The sequence below is a fragment of the Exophiala bonariae genome (assembly GCF_035927105.1).
Source record: "Exophiala bonariae strain CCFEE 5792 chromosome Unknown scaffold_16, whole genome shotgun sequence".
In the NCBI taxonomy this organism is placed as follows: domain Eukaryota; kingdom Fungi; phylum Ascomycota; class Eurotiomycetes; order Chaetothyriales; family Herpotrichiellaceae; genus Exophiala; species Exophiala bonariae.
The window spans coordinates 575616-588535 of NW_027042491.1; the positions used below are offsets into that span (position 1 = coordinate 575616).

General features: G+C 48.9%; 4 protein-coding genes across 4 annotated transcripts; 3 read left to right on the top strand and 1 right to left on the bottom strand.

Annotated features, from left to right (window-relative positions):
* Positions 1-66: 66 nt before the first annotated feature.
* LTR84_003506 (uncharacterized protein) lies at positions 67-1497 on the top strand (the record flags this gene model as incomplete). The annotated part of the gene is made up of 2 exons (XM_064847094.1): positions 67-153; positions 202-1497. The coding sequence occupies 2 exons, from the start codon at positions 67-69 to the stop codon at positions 1495-1497; spliced, it is 1383 nt and encodes a 460-aa protein (XP_064705447.1).
* Positions 1498-2487: 990 nt separating this feature from the next.
* Positions 2488-4882, bottom strand: PRT1 (Translation initiation factor 3 subunit b; the record flags this gene model as incomplete). The annotated part of the gene is made up of 4 exons (XM_064847095.1): positions 2488-2910; positions 2975-4511; positions 4565-4710; positions 4760-4882. 4 exons carry the CDS (start codon positions 4880-4882, stop codon positions 2488-2490), a joined length of 2229 nt encoding a protein of 742 aa, XP_064705448.1.
* Positions 4883-5702: 820 nt separating this feature from the next.
* LTR84_003508 (uncharacterized protein) lies at positions 5703-6751 on the top strand (the record flags this gene model as incomplete). Its single annotated transcript, XM_064847096.1, has 5 exons — positions 5703-5709; positions 5766-5902; positions 5956-6402; positions 6455-6508; positions 6566-6751. The coding sequence occupies 5 exons, from the start codon at positions 5703-5705 to the stop codon at positions 6749-6751; spliced, it is 831 nt and encodes a 276-aa protein (XP_064705449.1).
* Positions 6752-7503: 752 nt separating this feature from the next.
* Positions 7504-10023, top strand: LTR84_003509 (uncharacterized protein; the record flags this gene model as incomplete). The annotated part of the gene is made up of 2 exons (XM_064847097.1): positions 7504-7926; positions 8077-10023. 2 exons carry the CDS (start codon positions 7504-7506, stop codon positions 10021-10023), a joined length of 2370 nt encoding a protein of 789 aa, XP_064705450.1.
* Positions 10024-12920: the final 2897 nt, after the last annotated feature.

The following is a 12920-nucleotide window of genomic DNA, read 5'->3' on the forward strand; positions in this document are numbered from 1 at the left end:
TTCCAACATCTCATTGTTCACCCAACATTCTGTACTAGGTAGGCAACATTGCCCTCATTCAACGCCATGGCGCCTTCAAGGTTTGACAACGGTACCGTTGGTACAAATTACTCGAGCATTCACTCTGCCGATGCCTTCGTCAACACTTATCAGGTTCATCCCACCGGACTTGGTGCTCAGTGACTTTGCTAACATTGTCAGAAGGTGTTGTACACGCCAGGATCAGCCTCCCCACCTCTCGACCGCGCTCAGAAAAAGTCAACACGCTTTAGCAGAGCTACTTCTATCAGATCCCAGAATAACAGCCAGTCATTCATACTTCCACAGAACATTCCCAATACTTCTCAAATTGTCGCAGACCAAGGATCCCTACCAGACGTCCGGGTTCATTATACCGTTCCAGCCGATGAGAAACAAATAGTTGCTTCTCTCCGAACTCTTCAACGCGACTTGAACGAGGCCATTCAGACCATCAACTCGTTGACTCGAGAACGAGATGATGCACTGCTGGAATTGAGAATGCTCCGAGCATCGTCTAAGAAACAAACCACTCAGACCAAGAAGACGACGCGTGTCTCTTCTCACGAGCAAGAAGAAGAGTTGTTTGACTTGAGTCGGTCGATAGAATCCCCAGAGAGATCACCAGCCAGGAGAGTCCCAAGCAAGCGGTTTGGCGACCCGAAGCAGAATGCGAAGACAACAGTCTCAGATGATGCTCGGGTGTTGTCACCTGTGCATAGCCATGCGCCAATTTCCCCGAGCCCGAACAAACGCCACGCCAGCGCCCCTGCCGGTAGTGCTCACCACAGATCGCAACCGAACAAAAAGTCTGCTGTTAATGACACAGAGCAGAGCGTCCTGGAAGGAGATCCAACTGCAGCTTCCAATACTTCTCGCCGCCGACGACATCTGGACCTGGACGAGAACATGACATCCGCCTACATCATCCCAGATATCACCATGAGTCAAGGGCAAGCACAGCCACAAGCACAAACGAACGGTGTGTCTAGAGGAGCACAAGATGTTCTGCATCGCCATGACAGCGAGCACATTCAAAGCTGCGAGGTTTGTCAGCGTCTCACGGGCTCGAAGAAGACCAAGCACGTTACACATGCCAGCCTTAAATCGACCCACTTCAGTTCAAACACAAACAAGCAAACTTCCAAAGTGGCCAAAGAGCAAGATTTCACCGCACAAATTACGCAGCTAATGAAATCCGCAATGCTTGACGACCCCACTATCCGACCCAAGATTGCTCCATGGCATGCTCTCGCTAATGTCAAGAAGCTGTTGACCGACCAATTCGAAGAGGCCAAGCGCAAGCATGGCATCGCTTGGAAGACTTACGACGGCATTGATGCTCCGCTTAGTAGCAAGCGACATGCAGCTGTCAGTGAGGAACTTTTCTATTGGTCGCGGAAAATGGAGGAGTGCAGAGTCAACCTGGACCAATTGCGAGATGTCGAGGAAGGTATGAGAGGTGATGATGAAGATTGAGCTCGAACTGGAACTGAAGTCTCGGTATCAAACCGTTCTACACAACTTTACGCTAGAAGGCGCCTGAAAGTCTCCTCCCAAAAGTCCTTTCCAGCGCGTGTGCAGCACGACCATTATGATTTGTTGTCAGTGATAGTATTTTCTTGATTTCCAGTCCAAGCCAGGTCTGGCCATCGGATCTCCTCGAGTCAAGGACATTGCATTGCGCTGCGACATGTATGATTTTCACATCAGTCAGAAGTCTGACTCAGGGGCATAGATCAGGGTGTTCATCAGAGATGCAGAATAGTTCCTGCTCGCCTGTATGGTGTTTTCAGGCTCGGACTTGATGGTAGCGTGGGAGTTTTGGACGGATATGAATTAGTCGATCAACGGTTATTCGGTTGATCGATTCAACTATTCATTCGAATTCGAACTACATAACATTCGACTCTGACTCATTGTGATTTACGCTTGTAGAATGCGATCTTCAACTTGCATGCTATCGGTTAATGAGTGAAGCAGCCTGTAATTATCTGTGTGCTGGTTTACGGTGGACGAGAGAATCACTGGTTGCGCCACGAGCGTAATATAATATCACCCATCCCCGAAATAGTCGAGTTTGTCATCCTCCCACCAGCCACCTGCACCAAACTGGGTATGTATACATGAGTTGACTTGCTGATATGTGTGATGGCTCATGCTAGCTGGGTAAGGCCGTTATAACATGGGTACCTGCCCTCGACTACGGGGACCTTCGGAACGAGGAGAGAGGCACGCTGAAAAGTAGACAGCAGAGCAGCCGAGGTAGGAGTAGGTTAGGGGGCATTTTGGGAACATATTATTTCGTCTTCTTTTCATGTTCAAGTTTTGATCGATATCGGTCTATGTGAGACCAAGATGTCGTTTCAACCCATCATCTGTCATTTAATCAATCAATCACTTTGACCACCCCATAACCGGTGGGTTAGATCCATCCGCCATCTAGAAACATGAACCGCCTCCTGCCGTCTACGAAATGATTTCCTCTGTCTCCTCAATGACCTCCTCAATGACTTCCTCAACGACCTTCTCGCTATCAACGTCCGCACTACGGGTCCGCTGTAACTTGAGCTCCTCCTCTGGATCCGGGAGACCCAGCTCCTCTCGGTCCTCTCTGAGTCGTTCTTTCTCCTCGCGCACCCAGCTGTACCATTCCTGGTAGAGGCGGCGACGCGCCTCGATGACTGCGGCGTTGGCGCCCTCCTCCATTTCCTTGTCGAGCTCGTCGAACTCTTTGCTGTATTCACGGAGTGTGCGGCGGATGTTGCGCTGTTCGTCTTTCGAGAGTACGGTTGGTGGACGTGGGCGCCACAGGAATTGCTTGAACTTCTCGGTGGGGTTTTCTGACAGCATTTGGCCGTAGAATGTCCACAGTCGAAAACCGTTTTCCATCTGGTGGGGTGGGTCAGTATATGTTGTGTTTATGTTAATGTTAGAGAATAGAAAAAAACCATACCTGATGTGTCCAGACACTAGCACTAGTAGTGACGTATCGTCCTGTGGGATCCCATTCTACATCGGTGATACCATAATGGTCTTCAGTGTTCATGAGCATGAGGTTTGCAGCCAAAGCAGCATCACTCTCAGGCTTGTCACCTTCGTAGTCCAGATCGTAGAAGTCGACATCCGAATGCTGTTGTACGCTAACAGTGGCGACCACAACAAACCGACCTCGTGGTGACCAGTAGATACCATTGCTGTTCTTCTTGTCGAACGTTCGAACATGTTTGAATGCACCAGTCCCTGCGCCCTTTATCTTTTCGGGTGCAAAGAATGAAACTGCGGTCTTGGGGAGTACATTGCTGCCTGCCACTGCTTCGCCTGCTGTGATGAGTACGAATCGATCGCCTTTAGGTTCCCAGGCAAAGTTAATAACTGTATCCTTGAGACTGTCCACGACCTCGACGGGAACACCTTTCTCCTTGATTCGGAAGATCTCGAGATTTGTAGCCAATGATTTCTTGGATTTGGAATGTCTGTCGACTTTGACACAGATGAATTTGGCATCGGATTGCCAGTGTAGTTTTGCATCTGTGACGTTGAAAAGATTTCGTGTTCTCACAATCTCTTTGGTGGGGAATGCCATCAGAGTCACTTTAGCAGGATTTGAACCCATCTCGGGAGTCCAGAAGCAGAGGAGTTGTTCATAAGTCTTGACACCCTCACGTTGGGTGGTAGCTGGAGCCCATTCAAAGTCCACCAAACCGTCGACCTTGACCGAAGTTTTGTCCAGCAGGTTCATGCGGGGTGTTTCATAAACCGAGATGCTCTCACCGGGTTTCATTCTTGCGACGAACTTCTCATCAGCGGACCATTTGAAAGCTGGCCATTGGACTTTGGGCTTGAGAGGTGCAACACCATCTGGGCCAACAGTTTGAGCTAGATCATGGGCGACAAATGACCGGAGAGGCTTGCCAGTTTCAATATCCCAGATGACAATATGTTTTCCTTCCTCGTCGATGGTGAGCGGGCCTTTTCCTTCTTCTACGACAATCGGTTGATTGGACCATGTCGTCAGGAATTTTTCGCCCGGTGAAAATTCCATGAGGCTGACAAATGGGTGGGGGAATTGCTTAATTCTCTTAAAAGACGCTCCGCCCCATAATTGCACTCCTTGTTGATGAACTGAAGCCAGATATGTTCCAAGCGGTGACCAGTTGACGAACAGTTGAGTCCAGTGTTTGCGATCAACAATGGGCTCGGGGTTGTCTCTTTTGTTGTTCCAGAATACTCCTACGTTGTCTCCTCGGAACATGGCAAATTGATCACGAGCAGATGGGTCGAATAACCATGATCGGAGATGTTCTTTGTCTGCGAAAGGTTCGATCTCGGGAGCAACATATTGCTCATCTATTCTTCCCTCTCGTCCATACTTCTCAATGTCTGTCAGCTTGTTGACGGCAAGAGTGTGTTTTTTATCGAGGGCCGTTCCGTGGAGTTGTTTTGTAGCTGCGACTGCTTGTTCGGGGGTCTGATATTCGACAAACGCAAATCTGCGAGACCAGTTAGGACACTTTAGTCATATTTTAATGTGCTCTCAGTATACCCTTCAGATGAACCGGCATCACTCATTGGCATATAGATGGACTCTTCACCATCTTTTATCCTTCCAACCGTGTTTAATCTCTTGAGTAGGAATTTGATGAGTCGGGGTTTTTGTTCTTCGGTGACGATTGGGAGACCATCGATAACCTGTAATTCTCAGTATACAAATCTGCGACTTGGATGAAATCCAACGTACCACAAAGGTATCGAGACCTTCTTCCATGCGCACATCATAACGTTCTTTGAGATCGGAGAAGTCGATGTTGTCTTCTTCATCCTGGTAATCATGGTCGGAAAGCTGATCGAAGCCGGGCGCCATGATTGCGGATGCAAGGGATGCAGCGGTCGGCTGCTTGATCTTTGACAAGGGCGCTCGAATGTGAAGTTATTGTCTAATGCTGGCGGCTTGGTCTCGAGAAATTCATTCGATTCGACTTTGGTGGCGGCAATGGCAGTGGTGTGGATGCACGTGTGGCTGCCAAGATTTGCACTGGACCCTGCGAGTCATGTAGACTAGCACATGATCACGCATGACTCGAGCTCAACTCTGCAAGTCGGCTAACCTGCCATGGACATAAACGAGTGGCTTTCCCCAAGAATCCATCCAAACTCGAAGACTCCATCCATCTGCCCTGCATATCTGTGTCGAATGTAGACTGGTGCTGGCCTGGAACTGGGACTTGCGCCGGGCTCTCACTCGCAGCAATATCGTCGTCGAACGATTAGAACCAGCACCTAGCTAGGCAACGCGTCCTCATTGGTATCACTTTCATCTTCGACCTCCAGATCAGCGGCTCCAAAATTGTGGAGTTCCAGTTCCCCAAGCCACCCGAATTCCTCTACTTTGCTGTCGCTGTCGCATTCTTCTCCCTTCCCAATCAACAATACATATATTCCAACAACGACGAACATTGAAAGCCCAACCTTTCAGAGGTTTCTGACTTATCTCTATACTCATTCCGCGCCTACGTCTGCCTCAAGATCTCTCGGTCGGCCATCAGTGCCTTTCACGCATTGCATGGCCTACCTGTCGATTCTCACCTGACTTTCTCTGTTTCCTCTTCTCGGCTTGTCCAGTCTTCCACCGCCAAGTTTACATCCCAACGACCTAGTGCAGTTTCAGACAAACTTCAGCAGACATGTCTCGTAAGTTCACTACCCGTTACTAGGCTCCTCTCTGCAGTTTGGTTAACAATGGAAAGTATCCTCGGAAATACGGGCAAACTATGTTGGCATCATCGACTCGATCTTGGAGACTTCCGATCTCACGACCATCTCGAGAAAGAGTGTTATGAAGGGAATTCAAGATCGTATTGAGTATGACATAACTCCGCAGAAGGTAACACATGCCCAAGGCCTCTATTGTCCAATTTAATACTGAGATTGTTCCAGGCTGCCATCAAGGAATTGATCGGCGAGCGATTCGACATCATAAGTGCTCAGAACAGCGGCGACGCAGAGACCTCAGTAGTGCCCTCGGTCGAACCTGCGGATCCAACACCCAAAACAAACGGAATTCACAAACCTGCCCCACCTTCTCCCTCAAGTTCACCTGCTAAGCGTGAGGCGCCCAGTGAGGATCGACCAGGTGCAGCTGATGCATCTCGGCCCAAAAAGAAACACAAAGTGAGCATTGACGCGGATGCGGCATTTGCGGCCAAACTACAAGCGGAGGAGGAAAGACGCGCACGACCTACACGTGGTGGTGCAAACCACAAGGCCGCACCAGCAAAGCGGAAGAAGAAAGTCAAGAAAGAGCGAGTGACAGGTTCAGATGACTCGGATCTTGACGAAGATGGAAATAAGCCAGAGAAGCCGAAGAAAGAGACTGGCTTTCATGTGAGTTGATGCGCTTAATGATACCTTGAATTTGTTGACTGATCGGGATAAGAAACCGCTAAATCTATCTCCGGCATTATCCAATCTGTTTGGTGGAGAAACACAGGTAAGTGGAGATACCGGTATTGGGTTGTGGGTTTCACCAGCTAACACCGGATCACAGTTGTCTCGACCGCAAACTACCAAACGGATTTGGCAACACATCAAAGCGAATGAGTTGCAAGATCCTAGCGACAAAAGATACATTTTTTGCGATGACAAAATGCGCGAAGTCTTCAAACAGGACCGAGTGCATATGTTCACCATGACGAAGCTCATTTCTCAGCAAATGTACAATCCGGATGAATAATGATGGTCTTAATGGGTTATTGGAAGCAGAATTCGAAGCGGATGCAATATCGTTAGCTGCTTGCTTGGCCTCGACTCATGACTGAAACTTGAAGATGACAGAAGCTTCGAATGCGAAACGTAGGAGGAGTAATCCGTGGTTTGGTTCAAGCCATGGGAATTCATGAAAACTTCAGACCTAATTGGCACTGAAATGTGATGCCTGAGGCCTCTTTCAGGAGGGCCAGCCTTGCTGACTAATGTCTCACCCTCAAAGGCTCAGAAGTCCGTAGTATTCTCCAGATGCCGCTTTGGGAGACCAAAATGACTCATGGAAAGCCCAAGAGTGGCTTGCGTCGGGCACAGCCTCAATTTTGCATCTACTGACTGGCGAAAAGAGTCATCTATCCGTTCTTGATGTTTCTAGACTGACGTCGTTGTGCATATTTATGTAAATCGACACACCTAGTTGTCCAAGGGGTTGCTGATATCTTTAACTCGGCGTGGACACTAGCTATAGCCAACAGTCGTTAACATCAAGACTAAGCACATGAAGGGCTAGTAGACCTCACTTAGTGCCGGCAGCTGAGTCATCTCAATTTGTCCGGTGCCGTCATTACTAGTATCATCCACCTCTAATTTCTTTGCCCACCACCAACGCTTCGCCTACCACATAAACTCACGACAGCTCAAGTTGCTATCTTAGCTTCCAGCAAACAGATCTAGATTCCATTGTACTCAGACGATCTACCATCTCATCAACAACCATCGACAATGGCCGACGCAACTGCCAACGCCGCTGCAACTACCTCTGACGCCCCTCCTTCCACCCCTCGCGGCGCACATCCAGGCCGTGGTCGTTCAAACAGAAATCGAAGCGGTTCTCAAAATTCCCCCGAAACTAACAGACAAGACACCAACTCTAAGGGAGCTCGTGGTCAAAGAGGAGGCAGAGGCCGAGGAAGAGGAAGAGGCCAACCCAGAGATTCTGCGCTATCCTCAAGAACAATTCCCTCTCAAACACCCGCAGACGGGAGCTCAGGAAGGCCGCCTGGAGGCGGTTTCGGTGCTCGCCTGACCGAAGCTGCCTCGAAAATGGAAGGTGACCCAAATGTCCCTCAATCATCGGGACAAGGAGAAGAGACGGCCATGGAAGAGGCAGAAGTATGCTTCATCTGTGCCAGTCCTATTGAACATGTTGCGATTGCTCCTTGTAACCACCAGACTTGCCATATCTGTTCACTGAGATTGAGGGCGCTGTACAAGACTCGAGCTTGTGCACACTGCAGAGTGAGTGATCCCCCCATATCTTGATTTTACCAGCATCATGCTAACATGCGATTCCAGACAGAATCCCCGTTTGTGATATTCACCGACAATGCCGAGAAACGCTTCCAAGAATTCTCCGATGCCGATCTCGTCAAGGTTGATGAGAATTTGGGCATCAAGTACGAACAAAATGTCATCCTCGAGGACACCATTCTTTTGTTGAGATATAATTGTCCCGACAAGGACTGTGATGTGGCTTGCCTGGGTTGGCCCGATCTTCATCGTCATGTTAAATCTCACAGGAAGATGATGTGTGATCTTTGCACCAGAAACAAGAAAGTTTTCACCCACGAACACGAGCTTTTCACATATGCCGAATTACGCAAGCATGAGCGTTTCGGTGATGATAATCCAGGTGCAATTGACCAGTCGGGTTTCAAGGGCCATCCTGAATGTGCGTTTTGCAAACAACGATTTTATGGCGACGACGAACTCTACACTCATTGTAGGGAGAAGCATGAACGATGCCACATCTGCGATAGGAGGAATGGCGGCCGAAATCCTCAATATTACCTCAACTATCAAGAACTCGAGAAGCACTTTGCTGATGCCCACTTTGTCTGCCTGGATGCTGAATGTCAGGCGAACAAAACGAATGTTTTTGAGGCTGAGATGGATCTCAAAGCACATCAACTATCCGCACATCCGAATGGATTATCCAAAGACGCTCGAAGAGATGCTAGATTGGTCAATCTCTCAGGCTTTTCGGACTTGAGGACCCCTTATCAACCAGAGCGTCGGGTGAGACAAGATCGTGGCAATGGAAGAGGCCGAGATCCAAATTCGGAACCTCTCCCCATGTCAACTGCGCAAAATCTCAGTCGTGCCGAAGTAGCCTATCAAAGACAAATGGCAATCCAAAGTGCCCAGTCTGTATCCAGCAGGAATTTTGGGGGTCAACTTACACAATCTGGCCCAGCGTCCAGGCCCCAACCAGCAGCAACTCAACCTTCACCACAGCCATTGCCTCCTGTCGAGAATTTGTTACTTAATTCAGCAGCTCCATCCTCTGCAAACTTAACACCTCAAGAACAAGCGCGAGCACTTCGGCACCAAGCAGTCACTTCGCGGGCCACGAATTTACTCAAAAATGACAATACCAAGTTGTCCCAATTTCGGACTCATGTTTCGGCCTACCGAAGCGGGACAATTTCCGCGACTGATCTGATCGATGGCGTCTTTTCCCTGTTCGACAGCCCAAGCTCGGAATTGGGCAAACTCATTCGTGAACTGGCTGACTTGTATGAAGATGAGTCGAAACAGCAAGCCCTTCTTCAAGCCTGGAATAGTTGGCGTAGCATCAATGAAGATTATCCTAGTCTTCCAGGCCCTAGCGGCACACTGCCTGGTGTCACTGGCAGTGCCAGTGGATCAGGTGGACGGAGAGTACTCACACTTAAGAAGAGCACAGCACAATCATCACGTTCTGCGGTTTCAAGACAAGGATCCTGGGGCAATGCACTGGCAAGCGGTACCAGTCGTGATCCCTTCCCAGCTCTTGGTCCAGCGAGTGGTGGCTCACGGAAGACAACAACACCAACCCCTTGGGGTGCGGCGCCTGCCCCAGTAGGAGGATCCGTCACTCTCAGTTCAGTCAAACCAGCCACAACAGTAGCCGCGTTCAATCGGCCTACATCACGCCAGACACCAGTGAGGCAATCTGAAGACAACTTCCCCTCTCTTCCCGCAGCAGCCAAGCCAAATACAATGATGGCAGGCTTCAATACTCGTGGTTCAGTCCGCTGGCTAGGTTCAAGCCGAAACTCGCCTTCAGGATCAGGGGCCAACACACCAGCGCAGACTCCATGGGGTAATGGTGGTTTGACACCGACACCAGCTCAAGCTGCTGCAGCCGTGGCGAATGCAGCAGGAAGTGCTGTACCAATGGACTATGAAGGCGACGGTACGTTTGGGAAGAAGAAAGGAAAGAAGGCGAAGAAAGAAACACTCTTTCACTTTGGCTGAGGTCTTTTAGTTTCATCCAAGTCACTCTGAACGCGAACGGATGATCCACTATATCCGATTCGCTCCTTTCTGTACTGCGCCCCCGTCAATTCACACGTCTGCAAGTCAAAGCAAAATTACCTTAACTATTTGACCCTGCTGCAACAATCAGTCCGGGGAATTAGCTCAGAATTGGACATATGTTTCAAGCTGCACAATCTCAATCACTTGTTCGATCGTGCAAGACTTGTCCACGCTTTGATATTTAATTTTCACGTTTCGAGCTCCCTACCCCTCCCTCCAGGTGAGTCATGAGCGGCGGCCTTCCTCACCACTTTCCTTCCTGCTCCTCCGTTCTCTTGCCTATAAATAAGTGCCTTTCCCTCCGACTTTCTGCCATGAATTTTTTTGATCTGTGCAAGTTGGCTTTCCGTTTCGTTTGAGTCGACTGCCATGCATTGGAATGGGAGCTGGGTCTTGGTGATCACGGTTTAAGCGTTCAGGCCATACATTGAGTCTTGTACGAGTTTTCCCCCTTTATGCTCATGCTCTCTCCCCCTCTTGATACTACCTCTTGGGTGTTGCAGAGTCCTTCCTTCTCCTTTCTCTTTGCACAATCCCACCTCTCGTATATATAACTATCAGGTTGAATGCTACTGCATGCGTCAGTAGCAGCCGGTCATCACCACTGTTTGCTTTTCCTGTTTTTTCGGGACTTGTGGTCTCTATGGAAGAAGATGCTATGATTCCAGCAGCGAGGTTTCAAATTAGAGCTACAGACATCGGAATGGAGTATTCTGAGCAAATCGCCTGCTCGTCGGGTCTTCATGTGTCTCATACCTCTTCTTTGAGGTTGCAGGAGAGTTGGCGGTGCGTCTGTTCCTGCACGAGCACTATAAGCAAGGAGGGAAGTGGTTCTCACCGCCAGAATTCGATCGGCCCATGACTGTCCCGAACTGAAAGTCTTGTCGCAGGTATGGAAGGGTCAATATGGCACTTCTTGGGCTTTGACTGGCATAATCGGACTTTTGAAAGTTGCCAAAAGGCCTCTCATTGCCTTAACCCTGTATCAGTACCTCATTACGTGGTAACACTGAACAGGCGACACAGACAGCCCATTCCTGGTGAATCTTGAACCATCTCTCGACCGAAGTCTAAAGACTCGCTGAAAGAATGACTATCAAAACCTGCACAGCAGCCAGGGGGGCAGCAGGTACGAACTGTTGAACCCCATTTGTCTGAATTTCGCTAACAAAGACCCAGAACAGGAACACATGCGCATCAGAGAAGCCATGGACATGCCCACTCTTTGATGCGGTGAGAGAGATGATCACTCAATCCTGCTTAGTCTTCAGTTCGAAAGCTTTTCAATGGACTCAGACATAGCATCAGTGGAACGCTTCGTCATCAATCACATGGTGCAGGACCTACCCCCTGGTTTTGAAGGGCGAGAACTACAGAGAGTTCGCTATCCAGTACTGCACTAAAGAGCTTCAAGATGGCCAATCGTACAGCGGCCTTCGTCGCCAACATGCTCGCACCGAAGGTTTCTCATAATGAACAGCGAAGCTTCTCGGGCATGAGTGCTAGCATTTGTTATATCGTTCTACGCATTGAACCGTCGGTCTTGAATGACCGGAAGCATCATGGAAAGGCATATTAGCCTCAAATCGAAATGTATTTTCTAACGTTTGCAGACTCTTGAACCCCCCTCGAAAGGACCTTATCCACGCTGGCGAGGTGCCTCTCGAGTTCAATGTTTGCAAGCGTTGTGTCCGATCCCTTGTTGGGGAGGACCAAAACGTGTTCTCAGAACGTGAGTGTATCTGCTTTTGGCTTGCTTTGACCTAGCTAATAGCAATAGCTGGTATTGTTCAATGCAATCGCAAGGGTAATGGAAAGTGTGATTGGTGCATAGTGGACGTGCTTATGAGGCTAGGGACAAGACCATGGCGAAATCCGTCCACAATCCTTGTCCATACGCCCATTTTGCTGACATTGTATACACGAAAATATTTTTGGAGATTGCCGTGTACAAGAACATGTTGCGACTCAAAAGCTCACATAGAGTTGCCAATGCTCAGGCTACAACTCTGGACTTTTTTTTGAGACATTATTGGGACTTTGAAAAGCATCACTACGAAGTGCGCGAGGGCTCGAAGCCTCCAGACAACCTTCCTTACGAGCTGTCCTCCGACTTTCTCGAATCCTCACTACGGGCTTCGCTAATGAAGAGTTGTCCTCCGACTTTCTCACACATCGTCTAAGCGTCACAGACTGTGAAAGATTGCAAGCGCGGATTCTATTTAGAGAATAACGCAAGCTGGAAGCCTTCATCGATGACAATGTGAAGATCATCAAATTCTTCTAGAAAGCGAAGGAAAAGGGTTTTGGCGTGACAAAGCTCAAAGCAAGTTCTACATACAAGATGGAGCAGTGTTTTCAAGAAAATGGTGAATGGGATTCAGAAGAACGAAGAGATGTACACTTCTCTGGTGGAGGCCAAGTTCGACTTGACAACAATCAAAGGACCTGACGGTATGATGAATGACAAGGTGTTTGAACCATGGGCGACCACGAGAGACATAACAGAATTTGCACGCGCAGTCCACTTGACTGTGTGCTACCACATCATCAAGAATAACCCCGAGTACTTTCACGAATCTCCAGGTGTACAAGGACCATCTCAAGAATGTCTACAAACTAGTCAGTGAAGTGGAGACATTTACCTTTCGACTGTGGGGGAAACTCAAACACAGATCGGTCAGTCTTGCAGACGAGTAAATCAAGCCGCAAGGGCAATTTTGAACTGCTGGTGCAACACTCGATCAGACCTCGCAATGATATGTTCCGGGACTACTACTTTCACTGCATGAAGATTTGCTCCTGGTGAGACGCATCCCAAAGTGCCACATCTT